At 52.0% G+C, this 23,711-nt stretch overlaps 6 protein-coding genes across 6 annotated transcripts; 3 read left to right on the top strand and 3 right to left on the bottom strand.

Annotated features, from left to right (window-relative positions):
- CSUI_007476 (uncharacterized protein) lies at window positions 1-369 on the top strand. The gene has a single exon (XM_068067621.1). It carries the CDS (start codon window positions 30-32, stop codon window positions 249-251), a length of 222 nt encoding a protein of 73 aa, XP_067920410.1. The 5' UTR covers window positions 1-29; the 3' UTR covers window positions 252-369.
- Window positions 370-1,506: 1,137 nt separating this feature from the next.
- Window positions 1,507-2,441, bottom strand: CSUI_007475 (uncharacterized protein; the record flags this gene model as incomplete). Its single annotated transcript, XM_068067620.1, has 2 exons — window positions 1,507-1,565; window positions 2,177-2,441. Coding segments are annotated over 2 exons (324 nt in total), but the record flags the coding sequence as incomplete, so codon positions are not given.
- CSUI_007474 (sag-related sequence srs53f) lies at window positions 1,881-4,072 on the top strand. Its single transcript, XM_068067619.1, has 2 exons — window positions 1,881-3,409; window positions 3,623-4,072. The coding sequence occupies exons 1-2, from the start codon at window positions 2,881-2,883 to the stop codon at window positions 4,015-4,017; spliced, it is 924 nt and encodes a 307-aa protein (XP_067920408.1). The 5' UTR covers window positions 1,881-2,880; the 3' UTR covers window positions 4,018-4,072.
- Window positions 4,073-4,774: 702 nt separating this feature from the next.
- Window positions 4,775-14,350, bottom strand: CSUI_007473 (uncharacterized protein). The gene is made up of 2 exons (XM_068067618.1): window positions 9,931-14,350; window positions 4,775-8,743 (listed from the first exon to the last, which is right to left on the bottom strand). The coding sequence occupies exons 1-2, from the start codon at window positions 13,076-13,078 to the stop codon at window positions 4,947-4,949; spliced, it is 6,945 nt and encodes a 2,314-aa protein (XP_067920407.1). The 5' UTR covers window positions 13,079-14,350; the 3' UTR covers window positions 4,775-4,946.
- Window positions 14,351-14,421: 71 nt separating this feature from the next.
- CSUI_007472 (subunit of proteaseome activator) lies at window positions 14,422-22,353 on the bottom strand. The gene is made up of 5 exons (XM_068067617.1): window positions 20,311-22,353; window positions 19,211-19,378; window positions 17,593-18,282; window positions 16,643-16,781; window positions 14,422-16,090 (listed from the first exon to the last, which is right to left on the bottom strand). Exons 1-5 carry the CDS (start codon window positions 20,643-20,645, stop codon window positions 15,950-15,952), a joined length of 1,473 nt encoding a protein of 490 aa, XP_067920406.1. The 5' UTR covers window positions 20,646-22,353; the 3' UTR covers window positions 14,422-15,949.
- CSUI_007471 (uncharacterized protein) lies at window positions 22,220-23,245 on the top strand (the record flags this gene model as incomplete). The annotated part of the gene is made up of 2 exons (XM_068067616.1): window positions 22,220-22,430; window positions 23,126-23,245. Coding segments are annotated over 2 exons (327 nt in total), but the record flags the coding sequence as incomplete, so codon positions are not given.
- Window positions 23,246-23,711: the final 466 nt, after the last annotated feature.

Below are 23,711 nucleotides of genomic sequence, written 5' to 3'. Positions count from 1 at the left end.
AGAAGAAATACTCGTCGGCGTTCGCGCAAATGACTCAGATGCCTGGTCGTACGCGTGTGATTGTATCTGCTTTTGCCATTCCTCGCATCTCCTTCGGTTTAGTATCCGAATACAAGTCACTACACGCGTGTACACAAGACCAGGGGTCTAGATCACTCCCGTCCGAGTCCCCTTTACGGAAAGAAATCCCCCTCCCTTCGCCTTTTTTTTTGCGGTACGAAGAAAGCCGTGGATGTCTTAGGAGGCAGTGACCTGTTCTGTGCTGTCGCGTAGACGGAATGATGATAGAGTGACGATGATCGGCTCTCCGACGGTTTCATCACACCCCCTATAGCACGACTGTTGTTAGCAAAACAGTCAAGGAGGCCCTTTCATAGTGGGCGGAGCAAGTGTAGAATTAGGGATTCTCCGCGAGCGCAGAGTCATACCGAAACGAAAGGCAATACTCCGAATTTGTAACGGGTGTCCGGAATTGTCATCACCTATTCCGAGTCCACTTCGCTTTCGGTCCCAACACGCCTATCCTCAAGTGTGTCCACCGATATCCGTGTTGTGACACTGGTGAGTGCTTCCGTTCCTTGGTGTTCTGAAAGCGTGGCCATACTCACAAAGGGAATTTCTACTCGAGGTTAATGTCCTCGCCGTTCGACAAAACCTCTCGTGACCTGGGACACTAGTCCAAGGAGTGGACACACGAAAATACAGGAACCAGTACCCGTCGGCCTCGAGGAGGGTCCGAACTTTTCGGAAGGAGGAGGTGCGAGTAGCAGCAAGCCGAGGTTGAAACCGATCTTTCGGATCAAAAAGCGCGAATCTCTCCAGCTGACTATATGTAGAAGATTGGAGGCGGTGTCAGCCACCTCGGTGTCATATGTAAGCATGCATGGAATTGCTTGTCTGAAAAGAGCTTGGGGACAACGCTGCCCACCTCCAATGTAGGCCCGGGGATGGCCGTCGTGCCTTGGAGTCCCCAACTTGAACAAAGGAGGGGTGGCCAGCCGCCTACTTGTCGTTCACCAGCCACCCAGCCACTAGAACTCTTCCGTTATGAGGAGAACTCCTGACTTGGTGTGGAGAAAGAACTTCAATCGTTCTGTGTAGTCGCCCTTCTCCGTCAAGGACATAAGCATTCCACACTCCGGACGAGCTCGGGAACAGCTGTTCGATACTGTTTATGTCGGGGTGCGGACGGAGAGAGAGACGGTCGCGGCTCGACGGGGCAACGGTGGGCCAGCGGGCTGGGAGGCTTCAACGCGCTCTACAGTCGCGGAATGGCGCGCATCTGCGATGTGTGCGTGCGGGCGAGGTAGTACACGCCGGTGGAACATTCCTCGGTTTCAGTCCTCGCATACCTCGCGAACAGGCTAGGCTTCTGATTGTCATTGTAGCTTCCGGGAGCCTAGCGCGCTGAATCAAAAGGGAATGCTGCCCCGAAGAGCCCTGCTGCGCCCCTCGCTAGCCCGACCGCGATGCACATCCTGTCTTGCATACTTCGTAGCGACTGTGTTATTGTAGCACATACTCGGATCCGGCTTTCCCTTTAGAGCAGAGAAGCGAGTCTCGGACTGCGTCAACATAGACAGACAACATACCCCCCAGCTAGCATACCGCGGAGAAGAGCGACGAAATTGTCACTGGTACCTGCGAAGACACGCAGCAGGGGTATCCTGCGTTCTGGGTCAGGGGACCGCCGCTCGCCCTGCGGCAGAAAGCCCCGCATTTTCCATGTCACCCTATGCTGGCCGTGCCGTCGGGAGACTGATGGCTGCATCCCCTAAGGGGTCCCTACGAAACCCGCAGCACCTGGACACGCGCGCCAAGTGTATCCGGCGGTAGGCAGTCCGCGGGATCTCCCGCGTCGCTGTTGCCGTCAGTCAAGTACTCGGCTAAAACAACTGAGCCGCTGCGGACCTTTTGGCTCCTCATGGTTAACTGTCCTCCCTCCAAGAAATACGCCCCGAGTGATTTCGGTTTTCACAATTACGTCCGCTCCCTGGGCGTATCCTGCTTTGACGGCATCCGTTTGCCAGTCCGTCAACTGCCTGCGAGGCTGGCTGCCCCTCCCGCCAGCTGAGGGCAACGGCCCGCATTCCGAGGAGTGGCATCACCTAGCACTCTTCCTACCTCGCAAGGCCGACAAGCCTTCGCAACGAGGCGGAAGTGTCAATATCCTTACCAAATATCTGAAGCCGAGCAGCTACGGCTTTTATTAGCCGTCGTCCGGATTGCTGGGGATGTCCCCAGACCGCGTCGTGGCCACCCGTTGTACCGGGACTTGCCCGGCCACGCCGCCTCTCAGTTCCAGCCCCATGGCTCGTGCTGGGGCAGCTTTTGGGGCGAAGGAGGCAACGGAAGCGTAAAGAGGAGTTTGCCGAAGTTCTCAATGGAGATTCCGCCCGAGCAGTGACAGCGTGGGTTCGCCTTCGCTCAAATTGTTGACGCCTGCGCCCAGCCGGAAATTCCGTCGTCCGCGTAGGGAGAGACCCGGACCGTCACGGTGTCTGTCGAGAGCGTCCCCCCGCGGCACGAGCGGCGGGGGACCCGGGGAAACCGACAGGGGAACGGGCATCAATCGGCGGCTTCGCGAGCTGCCCCGTCCGGCAAAGACGAGCTATAGTCGGTCTTGAGGCACCACAAGTGACCTCCTAGAGTGGCACTGTGACGCGCGACTCTGCGTCTTCCAAACTGTCTTAGATTATCCGTGGTCCCAGAACACTACGCCGAATCGCTTTCATAAGTCCAAGTAGCTCTGGTTGTTCCGTCGCCCTGGTACAAGGGCCGTGTTACATCATTCCGGCTGCGATTGCTGCTGCTTCGGGGTGGGGCTCGTAACCGGACTTGTGAGTGGCTCAGGCGTTACTCTTGTTTGAACAGGAAGCGATGTTGACTTGCGCCCCAAAGTCACGCCAGTGCCTTGTGCGCGCACAAGTCTCTGCTGCGTGTCCACTACTAGTTCTTTTTTCTGTGACTGCCGCCGTAGCTGGCAGCGTCACGCAAAGCAACAAGTGCGAGGGCGAGGGGAAGGAGCTACAAGTCGTCCTGGGTCTGACCTCAAAAACAGTGTCGTTTATATGTCCCACTGCGCTGCCTAACCTGCTTCCTTCTAAAGAACAGGATGCCCCAAACTTCCACAAGTGCTTTGCTGAGAAGGAGTGCCGGAATGAGAAGGAGTTCAGCGAAGTTGTCGGTGCAGAAGTGGCCCTCGTTGTCACTGGGCCAGCCCAAGCCAGGGAACCGCAAGAGGGCACCACCTATACAGTAACGGCTCAAAAGCTTCCGGAAACGACGAAGAAAGTGTATCTCCAGTGCACAGGCACAACAGGCTCTTCGCTAGCCCGGGACCTCGCCGCGCAGCCCAAGAAGAACTGCACGGTCGAAGTAACCGTTCCGGCGAAGCCATCCGCTGACAGTAAGTGAATGCCTGAACAACTAGAGGGAGGTGCCTTCCGGCTGTTTACCTCACCGGCACTTCCGCTGTTGTCAAGCCACCTGTGTGCGAGGCACGCGAGTGGGGTCGGCTGCTCGACGCCACTGTGTCTGAAATGGAACAGTTCTTGTCTTTCTGCTTGGCACTCGTGACTCAGGACTGGTAACCCTTCCTTCATTTGTCCCGGTGCTGCAGCATGTGCTGAGGAGAAGGGGATCATCACGGTAGAAGTGGACCCGACAGGAAAGAGCGCAACGTTCAAGTGCGGTGGTGACCTGACGTCCATACAGCCGAAAGAGACCACTAAGGTTTACACGGACGACTGCTCTACCGCAGTGTCCCTAGATGAGGAGCTCCCGTCAGCGACACTCACAGTGGACAACTTGATGAACACTTTGGCACTGACTGAGCTGCCTAAAGCCGAGAAGACACTTTGCTACAAGTGTGTAGATGCAGTTGAAGGATCCACGTCAACCAAGGAGTGCAGAGTGAAGGTGAAGGTTCCGTCGAGTGGGAGTCCGAGTGTAGCCACGCACGCAAGCACGAGCATTTTGGCTGTAGTGGTTCTCGCTATTATCTGTTTCCACTAATTCATGCGATTTCGTATGCGTGACTGGCACGGTCACTTGTGGGTCTTGCATCGTCTTTTGCATGCAACTCGTTTGGTCATCTGTAACAGCGATCAGAACATCCCCCCTGAATACGAGGACGCAAAAAACGGCGGCAGGGCACGCTCAGTGTCGCATCAATGTGTAGTGCTGCACTGTGGACCAGTGGTCCGGAGGTTGTTTTCCAGGCTGGAAAGCGCGGCGGCGGTTCTCTGGAGCTAACGCCCACTAGAGCGCTTGCACGTACGCAGCGAAATAGAGCGGCCACTACGAAAAGACCAGACATCAGCGAAGGAGCGGAGTGCACCGAAAGTGGTGGAGGGAAGGCAGCGTTCTTTTCTTCACTATCTGTATACCAGAGTGGGGCACCTGGGCGAGCTGCGCTACTCCAAAACACTCCACCCGACTACCCAGTCCACTCCTCGGACACTCAGATACAGGCACTTTCGCCTTTCCAGCTTCCCGCAAACGGAAATTCAGTGTCCGGCCGATGTTTCTGAGCTGGACAGCTCCTAATCGGAGGTGACCGAAGCAAGCGGTTAGCTCGTGACAACCCCAAAAAGCTGACCCGAAAACCGGAGTGCACTACTGGCTGCAGTCCGTTGCTCGGACTCCACGTCGGAGCTCACGCGGATGGCCCCTTGACAAGCGACTTCAACTCCCTCACCCATGCCGTCTGCCGCAGCGTGGGGAGGCAACGCTTCAGCCCGGGCTTCGTGTCCTGAACACAAGCGGTATCCTGCAGAGGGTACGAGAGCTCGTACGTGTCATTGTACTCTTTTGCCTTGAGGGTGGTCTGTGTGCATTCTTTCAATCCGTTGTTTCTGATTACCCGGTCACTGGCGCAGCCTCCTTAACCAACCATGGCTCCCCTAAGTACTTACGGAATGCAGTGCACAAGGAAACCAGCTCTACTTTTCTACACGGACCGCAATGCCGCGGTAGCCGGCGAGCCGGATACGTTCAAGGATGCACCAGACTGAAGCAGAATTTCTAGCGACTTGTGAAACAACAAGTAGCGCGACATCCTCGTACCCTCTCCAGAGCAGCGTTCTCTTCTCCCCAGTCTCAGTCCACTCGGGCTCTCTCTCACATCCGCTTCGCTTCTTAGAAACCCTGTCTTTCACTCCAGCTGTCTCTGCCTTTCGCAAGGCTTGGAAAAGAGCAAATATCTCTTGCATCCCCACTCTTCGCCGCAACTCTGGAGCACTATCATGCCGCGACTCCTCCTCCTGCTTGTTTCTCCGTGCACGTCGGCTGTCAGCCTCGCCCTCATTGTCTTTACACTTGCTTGCCGACGTGGCGTGTGCGACCGGGCGACCATACTGACGTCTGTCGTCAGGCATCCACTTCGTTAAAGCTCTGCCCAGCTTCTCACTTGCCGGCCCTACTGCTTTACACCCACCTGGAGACTTCTCACTTGAATGCGGTTCGCGACGGTTTGAAACGAGGTCCGTTTGGGTTACCCACCTGCAGGAAGCCTGCCTGTCCATAGTGCCCTGTACTGTTCCTAATGCTTCAGACGCCTTTTTCGCAGGGCCGCACCAGGTCGGAACCGTGTCGTGGACGCTTCGAAAGGCCGACTGAGCTGCAAGAGGGTATTCAGCACTGAGTGTCGCAAGGCGCTCAAGACACACCCAGCTGGCAGGATCCTGGCAAAAGGCAAAAGAGCACGCATGGGCTTCTAGCTGCTTCCTGTCGGCCAGCAACGATCGGCCGTCCCTGCCGTTGTACTCCATATTTTTACTGGTCTTCCTCCTTGTAACGTCCGCTTCTCCTGTCAGGAGAGCGCTGGCCACACTTTGTAAGGCAACACGAAGGGCTACAGTAGGGCTGGCTGCCTGTATGAGATGCGGCGCATCTCTCAGGCGGTTCAAGAGATCAGGCAGCACAGTACTTTCGACCAGCTGAATCAACTGGAGAGAATTCCCAAACAACATATCTAAAGCCTGAATGGCTCCCTTGTCGAGTGCCGGCCTTTCCGTAGAAATATTGGCATCGGCCGGTCCCTGCTGCCCAGGGAAAAGTACCCGGTTCCTGAATGCGCGTTTGAAAGCATCCTGGATGCCTTGAGCGACCTGCTGCAGATCAGCGACAACCAACAGAAGGTCGTCAGCGCGGTAGGTTTTGAGCATCTTTTGCTGCTGCTGGAGCAATAGCGTTGTAATGGCAGCTACATTCTCCCAGACGTCAAGCGTCCAATCACCAGCAGCAAACCCGGGCATTGCTCCGGGCGGGGGTCTGAGGCCAATCGCATTCAACGCAGGCTCGAACTCCCCCTCCCTTTCTTCTTTAGTTGATCGCTTTTCGTCTTCTCCTTCTTGTTTCAGCGCCGGTGTTCGATATCTGCTCGAGCTTGCCTCTGTCGCAAGCCACTCTGAATGAGTCTGCTTGTCAGATTCCTGCGAGTCGCGACCCTTCTCTGGGCTGCAGAAGACTTGATCTGATGCGTGAAGAAGACTCTCTCCCTGGACGGTCCGAATCTCTCTTTCTCGTAGGGAGACGGCCGGGGGAGTCTGGGTGTCCCCGAACCTTGGTTGAGAACACCCCAAGATTGCGGCTGTCGCACGAAAAAGCTGCGCTTCAAGCCTATGAAGCCAGACAGGATGCCTTAACACAGCTAAAGCAATCCTCGTGGTCTCGACGATCTGCTTTTCGGTCGCGAAGAGAAGAGTAGACGAGAGGAAACCAACAAGACTGCCGAGAATATCAGGAGCGGGTTCCCACAAAGCACGGGGGATCGCGTCTACGGTGGGTTCTTTCAGAAACTCTCTCTGGGTATGCGAGTCTCTTGTCTTCACGTCGCCGCTAGCACCTTCCCCAAGTGGAGTGGACTCTCTAAATGCGAACGGCTCCCGAGACAACAAGAGGCCTGTATAGGGCGCTGTTTCAAGAGCTAACACAGCTAGAGCCTCATCAAGAGTGTAAAACGGGCCATTGGAAAAACACTGGTATTTCGGTGAAGCTTCTCGGCTGCCCAGGCCTTCATGTTCTCCTGTTGCTTGCTTCAATTGCGAGCATCGAATAGCGGAGCGAATTCTCTTCAAGAGTGCATAGGAGTCCGGCAGAGTCTCCTCCTTCGGCTGCACAACATCAGCAGTAGAGAGCAACCCGTTTCCCCGCGGTTTGTTGTCGTGCCTTCTCGTGCACTGAGAGCTGAACTCTGACCTAGCAGCGACACGAAAACTTGCCTGTCTAGGAGACAGGTGCAAGCTGACTGAGGAAGTTGGTGGAGTGTTGAACTCTCCTCGAGCCTCTTGGAGTTCTTCCTCCCTTCGCCCCTGCCCTTCACCTCCTTGTTCCGACCTGGCTTCAAGTCCTGTTTCTTGACAGAAGGTCGCAGATAAGCGATTTATCAGAAGAATGCCGTGGTTTGCTAACTCTGTCAAACAAGCGAGACTGTGTCCCTGGCCAGCTTTCTTTGCCTCCTTGTAGAAAAACTTGGAACTGCATGGGCTTCTCTGCGTCTTCTCCGAACACCCGGCTTCATCGTCAATCACCTCAGCCCCCTTCCTGGGCCGCAGACGGTCAGAGCCGACAGCTTCCCTCCCCAGTTCAGCTCTTTCGCCTCTTCTTAGCCTGCCGTCCTGCTGATGTACAAGGCCTTGCGCGGGTCGCCTTGACCACGGCTGTATGGAAGACAATAAGAGCCGTGCTCGGAGACGAGCAGCGTGCCAAATAGCAGCCTCGGTGTCTTCTATCATACGTGTGTCCCTAGAAGTCCTGGTTACTCTTGTTTCTCCTGGTGAGCGGACAACTTTAGAGGGTGCTTCAAACACCTCAAATGAAGGATCAACTGATCCTGAAGACCTCTGAGGTTCTCGGCTGTTGTTGTTGTTGTTGTTGCGTTTCTCTCCTGTGAAGGCATCTTCACTACCTGAATCTTCCACAGACGAAGCGGTAGAATTAACGTTATACCAGGGACACGCCGCTTGCTGTCCATCATCCATTGCTCCGACATCCGCGGACAGTAGATAGAATGAGGACGGTATCTCTTCCCTTCGCCCCTGTCTATCCAATACTCCAACGGAGAAAGAAGAATAGGGAGAAATCGCCTCCGCATCTCTTTCGTCCTTCCCGTAGAGCCATGAGGAACTTCTTGCAGGCGTCTCCGATCTCCCCCATATACCAGCAGTGTGGTGAAGTTGTACCCACGATCGCAGGTCTCTAACAATCTGATGCAGTTGATGAAGAGAAAGACACGCTCCCACCCCCGCTTGCCGGATGCGAGGGAGAAGAAGCTCAAGAGGAATGGGAGAGGAGAAAGGAAACAAAGAGACGACGACGTGAAGAAGTGGAGGAAGGAGAGAAGGAGACACCTTACAGGGAAAAACGGCTTCGACAGGACGCCACGGAAAGAGTGCGGCAGGAGACTGCAGAGGAAGACGACAAGATCCGTACGAAAAAGGAGACGATGCAAGAATAGAAGAAACATGAGACGTAGGCGCAGCGAACGAGGAGGGTAACACGCCTCTAGATACACGGCTAGAGGAGAGTGGTACGGTAGACGAAGACTTTACAGACTCCAGAGAGGAGAGGGAAGAAAGACACTCAGATGAAGACGACGAAGGGATATCCTTTGTTTCGCTCCCACATACTGGGGAGATTCGAACCACAGAAGAGGCGGGACGAAGCGCATATCTGGAGTGTTCCGATGACGGCAGGGGAGATGGTTTCTTAGCTTTCTTGACAAGAATCCGGTAGGCATCTACAGAAACGTGAAAGAAGCAAACACGCAAAAAGATTTCATGTTTCAAAACAACAGCGTGGAGTCCTATAGTAGGGAGGGGAGAGGAAGAAAGAAGACGACACATCCAAACGTTCACGAGGACAGTGCGACCAGATCGGACTACAAGAGACGGATGAAGAACTGGCTGCAGAAGTTACAGCGCTCGTTAGCGCTTACTCAGCACTCCTGGTAGGGGGTCGGCTTCCTTCCATTGTCAAGCTCAATCTCCTGACACCCGTAATCTGTCAGTCTCTACGAAGAAAAGTTCCTATTGTTGTCCCCCCGTTGAACAAAACCTTGCAGCGGAGACTACAAAGAGATACCACAAAAAAAAGACTAGAAACACTTAGCCCCTGATCCACGAACTGTCGCCTGTGTATTCGAGTGCCCACACTACGAAAATAAGACGGCGGGATAGGGAAGCAAGCTATGGAAAGGAAAACAAGGTAGGGCTTTCACTTTGTAGCAGCAATATGTACACGATGTCTTTGTAGCCATACATGAAGATACACGCAGTGACGACAGCACAATGGATACCAGGGTTCTAGGTGACGGGGGGGGGAAGGGCACTACTGGTATTGATTAGAGTCGGTTCTACTCTGTGGTATCTTGGTGACTTTAATCACAGTTGATATAGTTCTACGCCCAATAAAATGCACGAAAACGAACTGAAGATTATGCACCCTCAATGGTAGCGAAGAACCGCAAACAAACAAAGCCCCCAGTGGAGTTGTCTTTCTCTTCAGTCCCTCCTATCTCCGTCTTTGTCAATACCACCTGTACGCTAGTCAGCACTGCCCTCTCTCCATATAGTCAAACTCTCATAAATGTGTAAATGCAACGGACAGGAGTGAACACGATGCCATGTAGCACAAGGTGCAATATGTGCTCTTGTAGTCATGGGCAGGCAGAACACGGAAGGACGAACGAAAAGACTCCTCAGCACCCCTCGTCAACGAAGCTCTCCTAGTCCGAGTGCTCAGAGATGCTGCTAACCATCCCTAGAACCAGTCACCCTGTTATAAGCGTATGAGATACAGGCCTTGCCCCTGTCGCCACGGCAGCCGCAGTACTGTCCGAATCACCTCTATTGTTTGCTGTAGATATCCTAAATTTATTCTCCATCAACTCTTCCCCTGCCTTTCATATGTTGTTTCTCTGCTTACCTCTGAGCGCCTCTTCTCCTTGTTCCTCCTTCAACCACGTCCTTGATGTCCGTGTTAGTCTTCTTCTCACCTCACTAAGCAAATCTCTAAACTCTTGTTCTCCCTCAAGGGGTCCTGTCGGCATATCTGTAAGAGCCAGGCTGAGTCGAATGACATCATCTGCATCAGTTATTTTCCCGGTCTTCATAGCCAACAGCCAGCTCAGTCTCTGACATATGCGATATCTCAGTGCACGTCCATATACTCCAAAGCGCCTCATCAAATTCAGGGTTTGTATCAAATCTTCAAGAGACAATCTATGGAGAGAATACCTCACACCTTCCTTCCATACAGACACTAAATATGGATCCCGTACACCGACAGAAGCTAGAGAAGATAATACGGAACCAAGCTCATTCAAAGTCCAAGCTTTCAGCTGTCTCTGTATTTCGTCTTTTAGTGCGACCGCACGTTTTGCTTCCAGTTCGTTCCATCTGTTCTTCATACCCCCGCCATACATTTGACCTCTTCGGTTTATGAACGGAGAACGTGTATTCGGGGGTATGTGTACAGCTAAGGTATCACGAAGCATACGACGCCAGTCAACTCGCCTCTGAAATCTCCCAGCTTTGGACTTCTCTTTTTCAGCCTCGGCCATAGGTTTCCGTCGTTGTTTTGAGAACCCATAGCACCCAGGAGAAATACACGGAGACGAAAAGGAGACAGTCGCTCTCTCATTCCTCCTGCGACGCAAAAGCTGCCGAGGCGCAACCATTAAAGCTGTAGCGAGAGACGCTTCACTACCGGGAGGAAGAGAAACAAGAGCCCTTGCTCTACGAGAGCGAGGCGGTGACATGACAGAGGAAGGGCTGGGAACCCTTGGAGAAGGTAAGCATGTGTCATGAGAAACCACCGAGAGAGCCGTAGCTGGAGACGCGCCGTGTTGAGACAGCGGTAAAGGACCACGGGAATGAGGCAAACCGTCTGATGAAGTGGAAGAAGACAGAGACGACGGAGAAAAAGACAAAGGCAAAGAAGGACTTTTTGACGAAGGAGACCGACGAATATATCGCAGCATAGCCCTCGAAGACTCTGGGTGACAAGGCAAGGAAGGAGACGCCAGCCCTGTCCACACAAGAGGAGAGGAAGAACCCTGCCCTGGGCGTCTTGCCCCTGTATATCTATACCTATATCCACCCCGTCCTTTACTCCAATAGACAGCCGAAGACACAGATGGTCGAGAGGAACTAGGAGAAGGCCGATAAAGAGAAGAACGAAAACAGCTCGACAAGGAAGAAGTACAAGATAAAGCGGAAGTATTCTCTCCCCCATGGTACGCAGGAATGGTGGCATGTAGCAGGCGACAGACTGAAGTGATGAGCTGCTCTGACTGAAACTGTAAACAAGCAAAAGCTTGTAGAACAGACACGATTCTATGAGGCTTTGGAAGAAGACCCTGAGCTTGTTCTCCTCCTTGTTCACCCCCTAGCGCCGCTGTGTCACCTCCTGCCCCCTCCTCTTCTTCCAGATCTTTCAAACGAAAAATCACGGGAAGTTTTTCTCGTCTTTCTGATTTCCCAAGAGCTTGCCCTTCTTGGCGGGGAGAACCGACGTTCGTCCGTTCGAAAGAAGATACCCCTTCTTGGTTATCGGGGTTCGAAGACGCAGCAAGCAGATTCATACGTGACTTTCGACTTCTGCGTAAGCTTTTTCTTTTCTGACTGAAGTGTATATCCACCCACCTGTCAATATGTGAACTGTAAATCTCCGAGGCAGTCTTGAAGACTTTTGTAGAGTGAAGCCCGTGTCTAGCAAACCCACAAACTAGGAGTTGCAGAATGCGGTGTGTTTCTTGAGGTGTACGTACACCCGAACACCAGGACGGCAGTAACTGAGGAATGAGACAATCCAGAACTCGGATGAGCCGAGGATCCATGATCCTCAGCGTTGCCGTCGCATGGAGAATTCTTGCACTATCAGGAAGTGTTAGTAGGGAAGATTCTCTGATGACCCTTAGGGTTAATCGCCGACATGTCTCTTGCAATGACGGAGTAAGAAATTCATCTGGAGAAGAACGCGGAGAGAAGAACAGCTTCTTGTTAAGCTCACGCCTCCTTCTGTCGTGCGCTTCAGCAAAAGCATGAAGCACCCATGAGGCTTCGGAAACACTGAAGTCTTTGTATCGTCGCATGCATTCCAGGATGAGCTCCGACCAGAGAGATTTGTGATGTATGTACACCTGAGCATAGGTACACAAGGCTGTAGTTAGTTCAAAAGCCTTAAGTTTCTTCACATTTCCTAGAGGAGACTTCCGGATCCGGGCTTCCATGGCGCGCTGAGCAAGTGAATCATCCACAAGCACAACTTTGTGAAACAGGATAGGAGGAGGCGATGGTAGGGGTGCAGGAGAAAGAGAAGAAGAGTAGAGATAGGGATTGGCATAGGGAGACCTTAGCTGATGTTTTGAGGGCGGACGTAGCGGAAGTGGAACGGGCGAAGAGGCGACAGAAAGTGAAAGATCGGAAGAAGTCATCGAAGACGAAGAAGGGGCAATGAAGTGTGAATACGTACTTCGTGGGTCACGACGAAGAACATACTGTTTGTATGCATTCTTGGCTCTTCTCAGTGTGCGAACTGTATTCAGTTTCACTGTCTTTGCATGTCTCCTTGTCGCTAAGCCTCTTCGCGAACACAACATCGGCAATCTTTTTGGACCGTGGGTGTCCTCGTGACGAGAACTCTGAGAGGAGATTCCATGGTAACGAGAGATGGAAGATGAAGAAAAGAACAGCGATTGGGGTGTACATCGATATGTGGAACGAAATGCAGAAAAGGAGAAACCAGACAACAGGCAACTGTGCTCACAGCATGAACGCAAGGAACAGGGGCGCATTTGTATTGTTTGCACCTTCGAGGGGGGGAGGACAGGCGTAAAGCGAGATGACGAGGAGCGCGTGTCCGACGGCCTCACCGGAGCGGCGAACGGTGGAGCAGATGAGAGAAACCTCTGAGGGCGCCGCAGACTTTGAAAAGAAGAGGAAGCAAAAGGAGGGTCAGATACAGGAGAAGGAGCACACCCCCCTCGAGTACGGGGCGCTTTTGAGGCCGCCTGAACCACAGGAGACAATCCCGAGGGCAAAACCGAGAGCCTGCAGGAGACAGCGCACATCTGTCCCGGAAGAAGAGTAGACGGAAGGGAAGCAAGGAAAGCAAAAAAGCCCAAGTCGACAAACGGTATCCCGCTGAGGCCTGGAGCTGCTTTCGCGCCTCGAGAACCCCCTCAAAATAGAAGGCGGCAGCAGAGTGAGGGACGCGACGGCCACATCAGCATCCTGTAGATGTGCACGCACCTCGGTATCCTTCATGGGCAAGCAAGTGCAGTCAAGGAAGTGGACAGTCTCTTGTCGAGAAGCATGAGGCCTGGGAAACCAGGAAGCCCCGAATAGCAAGCAAAGCAGCAATACTACAGAAACTTCTTTCGTACGTCTTCATGAGGAAACAGAGGCAGTACGGAGAAAACTGCAAGAGATCGAAAGGTCCGGTCCATTACGGGGCCTTTAGATCTCTTGGATTAAGAAGGTTTCTTATAATGTAGCACGGCCTGGAGATTCTGTAGCAAGTGAAACCCTTGTTGCCCTGGGTAGCGTACCAATCCCAATGCTACTTCGAAGGAGAAAAAAAAAGGACGGCCGAGTGCATGTCAGTGCTCTCCTGTCCGCCGGGAGAACTCCTCTGTCTGAGCGCGGTAGAAGAAGAAGCGAGGAAAGATCTCTGAAGAGATGCCCGGACAGAAACCCAGGATCGACGATGCTGTGTCCAGTCTCTCGTGTACATACGGCCACATGGCACGAAGAGGTGAAAGGAGATACAGTTCGCGCTCAACTAGGAGCACGAATACAGCCACCGGTGTAGGGATTGCACAGTAGAGCGGAAGGAGAAATCCCCGGAAAGAAATATAACAGATAACATATGCATCGGTACTGCCTCGCGTCTGTTGACAGTCAGGTTTTCTCGGAAGTCGCATGCTCTGACAGCACTTGGATACAGAAGCGCTTCGCATGCGCAGTAGCTGTATGACAGCCGTAGCGTGGCTTGTTCGTTCACCTCTGAAGTACCAAGTTCTTATTGTACATAATGTACTCCCTGCCCGGCCGCGCTTCTATTCTTTGAGCCAGTCCATCTGCTGTTCACCGTACCGCCCCGAAGTCATTTCTTCTGTGTTTCCTGAATTCACCTGGAATCCACGATATCACATCCAGGAATGCAACTCCCGTGCCGAAAATTGGGGGGGGGGCTTCTTGCCCCTGGACAAGAGGCCTGTGTGTTGCGAACCAAGGTCGCGGTGCGGTGTCAGGAAATCGACGTGCGAAATTCAGAGAACGCCCACTTCTCTACTTCCATCGTCTTACCGCAGAGGCACTAATAGAATGGGATATACAACTCCCATCGCAGAAGCCCACAACGCTTGGGTGCAAGGGACGCCGCCGGGCGTCCCCACGGCCGCGACTGTTTTCGGGTTCATGTGCAGAAGAGTCTTTGTATTCAGACGCTGCCATAAGAGGGGCAGCTCGATCAGCAAGTGACGCTGGCGATGCTCGGCGTCGGCAGCAGGCGGCACAGTTACGGCAAACGAAGAGAAAGCAGTGCCCATATATCTGAAGCAGGATGACTACCGAAACAACGTGAGACGGTTTCAACTGCCAGCTCCCCTCCATGTTCTGTCGCTTCTCTATAGCCACACTTTACCTGACCCTTCTCCGTTCAATTCTTCTCAGATCAACAAAATCACCGAGTTCGTGTAGAGGGTGAACAGCCAAAAACGAGGAAGAACGGACGAGACACCCCACAGTTCTTGTTACTCCACGGAAGGAAATGGCTAGTTGGTATCCTTTTCCATATAGAAGACGTTAAAGCTTTGATTACGACAGACGAGACAAATATATATCAATTGACTCGAACGGCAAAACTCAACGTCGGTACTGTAGACCTCTGGCTTTTCTCGTACAACACTCCACGCCGGTGTAACATAAATGAATATATATATATAATATATGTAACACCTAGATACAAACTGAGGGAGTTAGACGAAACCAATGCATGGGAACACATAAAAAAGGTGTACAAATATAGGAAGCAGACTCGGGTACGTACACGCAGCCCGCACCTACAAAAAAGACAACAACACGCTCTTGCGTCTCGCTGCATATATATCCGTAGCATGCGAAACCATACACGCGTAGAAAGATTGTTTGCTTTGTCCTCGTTCCTGCATGGGGCGACTGTCAATTCTTTCTTGACCTGGTAGTGAGCTGATGCTGAGCAGTAAGATAGAAGGCAGGATTTCCTTGTGTGCACACTTGCTGCCAGGGGAGCGAACAATACTTAGAGCTTTACGCGAGGATTCTGCTGAAGCGCCCTTGTGATAAATAGACATCGTTCCTTTCATGCTCTTGTTCTTCCTTTGATCACTCCATCATCACTTCAGAACGAGATCTTGTGTGATCTCTATTTCTCGCCTTTTCATTAGACGCACCTTCCGCATGATGTTCATCCGCCTTTTTGGCGTCGGTTCTTGCTTTTTTGTGATTACGACTGCCTGACCTGAACTCCTTGGGAGTTATCGTAGACAACACCTCGTTTCTTCTAAAGAACCTTTGTCGTTTCTGTGTCTCTAAGAGGCTGTAGAGAGTGTGCTCGTTCCCCATCGATGGACTCATAGAGCACGAGAACAATCCCTATCCCGCTACCTCCTTCAGCTCCAACGCTCACAGTAAACCAACAGGTCAGCGCTGCTGACCGTACGAAGAAAGACACGGTGGTCCAGACCATCTAGTAACAGAACACGAATTAGAATCACCTGATGTAAAACCAGATCTACGCATGTACTTCTATAAGTATGCGGATAAATGTATGTATAGAGGGACATGCCTATATGTGTACGAAAACATTCAAATGCATGTATATCTTTCGAAGTTGGTGGATTACTCCCCGGACATACCATACAAAATCGCGCGCGCTTTCTATCTTTTCTCCCTCTCCATTAGTATAAGGCTGCTTGTGTTGTACTGTGATGGCGCCCTTTAGGTGCGATGACGTTCTGCCAGTTCTTACATATGAGGTCATACAGCATGATATAGTTATTACGAAGATCTAATTTTGTGATCTTCAGATGGATCCATTCCTGATGAAAGGGCGCACACACCCCCAAACACACACAACAAACAACGAGAAGAAAAGTTAGACAACGAAACGGCAACTAACCTCTCCTTCGCCGGACATCGTTTCTGAGCATATCGATGTGCTGTATAATCTTCGCGCTGGCTTCTGTCACATATATATATATATATATATATACATACACCTATATAGGCTAGGCAACTGTTACGCAAACGCTCACTCGTGAACACGAAGCAGGATTCAGATGTTTGAAGTCGCGTCGCTAGGCCTATGTCCAGAGTTACTACTTACTACCCGCTACAGTACAAATACGCAGTCACCTCTGCAGGACGACTAGGTTGTGTGAAAATTCGTACATACACCGATGTCGTTCAGGGGTCACTCGTGTATCCTTCTACACTAAAGAACGCATGCGCTAGTGAAGGACCGTGAGTACTATAGTGCACAAACTTCCTGTCTATCCGAATGTACATATACGTGTACAACCGGAGCTCCGTCGAAAAAAAGCCAACACGCCCCCGACAGTCTGATACGTGCAGTATCCCGTCTCTCTCACCTTTCTATCGAGTTCCACGACAGCCATCTGATAATCAAGAGTATTAGGATACTTGAGAAGCTTCGCACATAGCTTTGCTCGAGCGACGTAATACTTCATCACAGTATCGTAAAGATTGAAGGCACTCTCCTCCACCCGACTGTGTACGGACAGCAACAAACAAAAAAGGAAGGACACCCCAGCAAGCTGCAAACTTCAAGACGAGCTTTCATCCACTCGTGTTCGAAATACCATGACGCATACGCATCTGTCCCCCCACACTTCGTAGACGATACCCTCCAGTGACCCGGAACAGTCCGACACCATTAATTGCACACGTTGTATGTACATCCCACCGTGTATACAGCCGGAGATTCCCCACCGAAGTCAATCAATACCTCCTGCCTGTAGAGTTCCGGAGCCTAAACTAAGCGAATGCGGGATTTTCGGGATTTGTCCTGGAATCTGTTTTCTTCCTGTCTCGCTGTCGTTGATCTCTCGCCAAATATATGCTGAACTAAGAAACTACACGCAGGTGATAATATAGGCCGGCTCCTGAACCGACACACAAGGCGTCGTGTGTGTATACTAGCTAGAGATACACAAAACGTTTAGCCCCTAGATGGTCTGCTTCACAATAAACTTCTGCGTATGTGCGAGAGAACTCGAGAAGCGTCTTCATCATCACCCAGGCAGACTTCTACACGAAAATATGACCTCACAGACATTCCAGCATGAGACATTCAATAGCTACATACATAGGTCAAGAGATCGCCTCCTGGTTGAATCACGGTCCAACAGAAGTCCATCTCATATGTCTCGGCAAATCGTCCCTCCTGTGTGTGTACCTATCCGCGATTAGCTTGTCCCAATAGCGTGTGAACAAGCCCATAAGACTTGAAAGGTAAGATCTCGTCTCATCTTCTTCGCCCATAATACCGACAGATCATATCCGGTGATAACTGACTCACTTAAGAAGATGGATAGCTTCCTCTTGAATAGCAACACCAAAGTTATTCCCGTCCTCGATCCTTGGTACGTGCAGCTGCATGAAGATTTTGACAGCATTCAAGAGCTCTCTCATCGCCACAGCCTCCTCTTTGACAAATTTCGCCTGTTCTCCTAATCTAGCACATATGCTTGCTTCATCTTTTCCTCGACCCTCACTTCCACTATCACTAGCCTTGGATGAGCCTTGCCCCGCGGCTGAATTTGACTCCATCTGCTCTGGTTCTTCTTTTCGTCTTGGGTCATCTACAGAACTTTCCAGCCTCGGTCTTTTCTCTTTCTTCTCTCCATCCTCCTCCGCTTCTCTCATCTCTGTGGAGAGACTACCATCAGAGGGCTCTACGACACTACTGCAGCTACCCGTAATCTCCCTCGCCTCCGATCTCCCTGAAGGAAACCGCGAGCGAATCTTTTCTTGCAGGAATGAGAACAAGTTTTCGGACTGAGAAGAAGATAGATCAGTGACAGGCGACACAGTAAAAGACCAAGGAAATGATGAGCTCGCTACATGGGTATACGAGGAAGAAGAGGACGCAGACGGCGACGACGGCGAGGGAGAGGACTCGTCAGACATTTTAGGAGTAGTAGTACTAGGTGTAGTACGGCTTGTCTTATCTGTAGCTCCGTTACATAACGTAGTTTTTTCGAAATCTCTGTAATTACACACCAACCAGAAAAGATTTCACAGTGAACTGTTCGCATAGATAAAACAGATATACAAGCACTATGGCTGCAACACTCATTTCTGATTCTTCGTCGAAAGTACAGACAAAGAAGAAAAACCCTCGGAAGACAACGTCTGCACACCACAGTGGGTAACGACTGAAATCACAGTTGACGGCTTGTTTTGGCATAAGTAATGAATGAGAGATATACCCCTGAGGTATGCCCGATACGACGCACCCTTGGAGACCCGACAAGCCTCGATAAGCCTTTTCAAAAACCGTAAGTCAGAGAGCAGAAAGTGCTTTCACATACACCGACGAAAAGAAGAGGCCTGCGTGTGACGAACACGAAGACCATGTAGCGGCGGAGACAGTTTCCACGAACTCCAAGAACAATTACTGCAATAGGGGTCACCTTTCACAACTTCGTAAGCATGGTAATAGGAGCAAGAAGACACTCAAAACGAATACACATACACAAACTTCACAAAGATAGACTGGAACTCATCTGCGCAGTTATTTCCCATGTAGAAGCTCGGCATTCACACCCACAGATGTCACTGAGAAGGTATCTATAGGCATTCAGTCCAGTCCAGACAACACTGGCGACGCGACGGTCCCTCAGCACGGGTAACGACCCCAATGAGGAAAAGAGTTTCAACAAAACACGTCCCTCATCTCGATGGAACCCTGTACCTGCTGAAGCACGTCTGGAGCAACGCTACATACATATCTCCCGTGTTATGCAAAAAAACAAGGATATACATGACTAAAATGTAAACCTGTAAGCACAAACATTACAAACCCATAGCACTATCGTTAATATAAAAAGATAGTCCTAAATATTCGCTTACTACTCCCCTTACCCTACATTCCACTCGACCATATCTCTTAAAACGGAATGAGAGACACTTACTGGTCAGTAAGAAGAGGCCCAAGAGAGGGAGGAGAAGGCAAATCACTACACACGAGTAAAGTGCCAGGCTCCGACGTCACGTCAACAACCTGAAGAAAGCGAGCAATTCGCTTCGGTAGGTCATCAGTTAAAATCATTAGAGCCCTCGCTGTGACATTCTTCCGATACCTGAAACAACGAAACAACCGGACACACAGAAAGGAAGGAGTGAAAACCCTATGCACATGCATTTGCCCACCTCTCACACCTTCGTTTGCATCACGAACAGCAGACAACATGTGTCCGTATATCACCCCAAAAGCGAGAGTCTGGCTTCTAATTGACTAATGATGAGGTGACGGCTATCGCGTACATGACAACACGGGAAAAAGAGATGAAAGGGGAACCGTGGAAACAACAGAAGAGAAGAAGAACCCGTACAAAAAGAACTAGAAGCAGATTAGGGGTTCTCGGGAAGGGCCTAAAAGCCAAAGAAAAGTCCAACAATGTAAGAAGGTACCCTTATGTACAGTAGAAAAAGAGAAATTCATTTCTCGGGGTCTCCTGTACTTCCTCGTCTCCCTCCACGACTCTCAGATCCTAGATGTTGGGAGAAACAAACCTCGTCATTCGTTCTTATCTTCTCTGAAGCCCCGCACACCTCAGGAATCACTGAGACTTCTCACCCGAATGTTTCTCATGCGAGACAAAGGGAGAATCAGAGCGAAAGTAGGCACACCGTCACAGAGTAGAGTCAAGACACAACTTAAGCAGAGCAAAAGTGCAGAACCATCTCCACTGAATCTCAAACCTAGTCGACTATCCAGCCAGTCTGCCTGCTCCGCTACGGCCCTTACCCGGGCTTTGGGCTCCTCTGTATGTCAACGGGGATAGAAGCCACATGTACTGTCGACGAGCAAGCACGCGAAGTAAACTCTTTGGGGTACATGCAGACTACAAAGAAAGAAATACACGGACCACAATCTCACAACGATGCGCACCCAGAAAAGGGTATTCACCTCCGGGTGGCAATACTGTAGAGAGACGACCGGGAAGAGAGTTCTCTACGAAAACAAGTCAACGAGTGCACACCTTATAGGCAAACCGGAAGAAGAACTTACTTTTCGTACTCCTCCTTCACTGTCTCCTCTGACGGGTCTAACTTGGGGAGCTTGCCACTTTGTAAGAGACGCATAGCCTCGGCAAGGCGTCCACAGTCGGCACCGCCTCCTCCTCCAGCTTTCCCTCCATTTCCACCTCTTCCCCGCTTCTTCGCATTTGCGCCAGGCGCCGAGAGGGGTGAAGGCGGGAACGCAGATGCAGCCGAAGACAACGACGACGAACCCGGTCCAGGAGGTACTGCTGAAGATGGTTGAGATGCAACAGGGGATATTCCTCCCCCTCCCGCTCCGCCATCCGAACCGGCAAGACAGTGCAGGTTCGCTGAGCTGTCCATGGGCGCTTGCCGAGAGAAGAGGGACGTCGACAGACAAGGTCTGAAGGTGAGGGAGGAAAACAATTGCGGTCCCGCCGAACCAGAGACAGCGGGACAATGGGCGTTTGTGCGAAAACCAAGAGTGCGGAGGTTACCAGTGATGAAGATTGCTCTCTTAGAATGGTAATGTGGGTGACGGCGCCAAATTAGCAGAAGAAAGTTAAGGCGCAAGCTTTGAGGTCACGCACCCGTGTAGCATGCTTTCGCCTAGTGAGGAAACCAGACCTGCAATCTGTTTGCCTTCTGACACGCCAAAGAAGAGACGTTTCTTACGAAACCAACATGCGAAGGGATAAGGAAAAAGGTCGGTCCATCAATAGGCACAGAAGAGCAAAGGTTGACGGAAAGCATACACGTAATGACGAGACAGCTATCGCGCGGACACAGGAGAAGAGGTGTCCACAGCCAAGTGCACGCTATAGGCGTCAACGGCGGTGAGACAGTGGGAGGAAGTGACGTTGATGGAGACTGCGAGAAAGGTAAAACGAAAGCGGCAACAAAGAAAGCTACAGCGCACAGTCACCGGTCCCTTTTAGAGTAAGAGAGAGTCTTGAAAAACAGACACTAATGGTGACTCTTTGGGAGAAAGAGTGAGACGGCGAATCCGAAGAATAGAGGGCCGAGAGACTCGAGGGTGAAGAAAAAAACTGGAAGCACGATTTACAGGCCTACCAGTGGTCCTGCAGAAAGACACCGAGACGACTCGAGAAAAGAGATCCTAGATCAGGAGACCGAGGCCCTGGCTTCCGCTGATTGCACCGAAGAACAAATTAACTCCGCGGATGCACTCGGCTGCAGGTGGCAGTTCGAGAGACCCATCCACGTGACCTATGACGGAGAAGATGGGGATCAACTGGAAAAAGGCTCCCACCTCCCAAAACCTTCAGAAACGTGAACCAGATGAATTCCCGCAGACCCGGCCAGTGGATAGGGCGAGGAACACAGCCTTGGCCGGACCTCTAGAAAATGGGAGACAACAACGGGCTAGACTACACGTCAGAAAAGAAAAACCGTATGAGACTTTGTCAACGTGTGATACGATGAAGTCCAGACATACCCGGGGCGCAGGAAACTGGGCAATCGCATGCGCGAGTTCTAGAGTCCTGCGCCAGGAAAGACAACAGAAGGTCCTCAGTGCCTTCCCAGTGTTCACAGCTTTACTGAAAGAGGAGAGAACGCACGAGTTCATCCACTAGTAGCCATATCCAAGGTGCGAAAACAACGGCAGCAAGCACGATGACAGGGATGATGCTGAATGCAGCGGAGCGAGGAACACACGAAAAGGGACCTTCCAAACTCACTCGGGGATGGATGCAGAGGGCGGGGGTTCAAGACAGAAGGGAATCTCCTAGTTGACGTACGAAACGTTAAGAAAGCGGTCGACGTCGAGGGAAAGGGCAGCGCCTCATCCGGGCACGGGAGATTCCTGCGTTCTCCCGGAGTAGGCGGGAAACATCCGCATCGAAGATTTTAGCCGTCACAGGGACCGAACATAAGGCGATTACACACTTCTCGGTGCTCTGTGGCTGTGACAGACCACGGCTATCGCTGGGCGGCAGTTTGCTGCCTCCCAAGACTTCACACTCAGTCAGGGTCTCCAGGGGACCAAACAGGCCACAGCGATGCCGGCGTCCTCCGCCAAGCGCTGCGGCACCAAGGCGGCCTTGGCACACTCGGCTTGCTTGACGCGTTCTGCTTCGCGAAAAGCGAGAGCACTCGCTGCCCGGGGGGAAGCGCGGGAGCCAGGTAGGGACCGTCCGCGGCTCCCAACATTCAGTACTCAACAGGGCGCTGCCAGTCGAGCGGGGGCGTGTCAGGGGCTTCGCATATACTGGCTGTGTCACAGATTTGCGGAATCAGGCCCTGTTTCCTGGACGCGGTGCTGTTCAAACCGCATTGCTCGACCACAAAGAGAACGGTCTACGCACCCAGCTGTAGTGCGAGCGACACCCCTCCACGGTGCAAAGCTGTCTCGTGCCACGTAAGACCCCGGTAGAGCTTCGGTGTGTCTACGGGCAGGGGGCTCGCGAGTGGAGTACAATCACCTAGAGGGGACGGGTCCCTGTTACCCCTGAAAGACCGCCAGGTGACAGGAATTAATCAATTCAAGCATGAGGTCCGGGCCAAGGGAAAGCAAAGTGAGTCAGCAGTAGCTCGTTGCAGGGCGGAGCCCCAGCTGGCCCACGCGGCTAAGACAGTGTGGTCCTCAAGCCGGACCTGGAGCGGCGCCAAAGACTGGTGTACAGATGCCTCGTAATGCAAATTCGGTCTCATACGGCCTGTTAAGAGAAACAACGCGACCCTGTACCTTTTGCAATTCTGTATGTGCATTTTGCAACAAGAGTTGCTTCGTAATCGCCGCGGGCGGAGAGACTAAGAGCCCTTCCCCGGAGGGGAGGTCGCAAGTGCATTCGCTCATAGCCTGTCTGTCATACGTACAGGTCCACGCCACTGCCGCTTGAAGCCGGCGGGATGCTGGGACGTGAGATAGCCCGCTTGGAGCTGAGCAACCGAAGTAGCAGAACATCCAGCAGAACGCCCCTAGCACTGCGGCAACCCACTTCGGCGGAGGAGGCAACAGCAGGAGCGACGCTCCCGATGCGCTGTGGAAGTCGGGCGCTGGCATGTCGGTGGCAGTGCCTTAGGCGCAAGGGAATCGAGGAACCCGGCACTGCTATTGCTTTTACTTCGGCCCCTGCACCACGAGGAACACTGCCCTGACCGAAGACACACAGACTTAACGCGATCTGCTACTGTTACAGAACGTGTCAGTTCGGAAAAAGCTTCGGAGTCCCTTGGGATTGTGCTGAATGTCGAGCCCACGCCTTTGTGCAAGTGATCTGGCGCCGAACATCGTGAGATTTTTGCCGTGTCACGCCGTGACTAACTTGTTATTGGATTCTTGTGATCTAGTATGCTGGCGTTACTGTCGGCCACCGCCCTGTTTTAGTACACTGCGTCTGCTCCTGACAAAGCGCCACGTCTGAAGCATAGTCAGTTGGAGGCCCTGCAGGAGACTGGCTTCGC

This window comes from Cystoisospora suis, assembly GCF_002600585.1.
Source record: "Cystoisospora suis strain Wien I chromosome Unknown contig_3950, whole genome shotgun sequence".
NCBI classification, from domain to species: domain Eukaryota; phylum Apicomplexa; class Conoidasida; order Eucoccidiorida; family Sarcocystidae; genus Cystoisospora; species Cystoisospora suis.
This window is presented reverse-complemented; position numbering and strand designations above follow the sequence as displayed.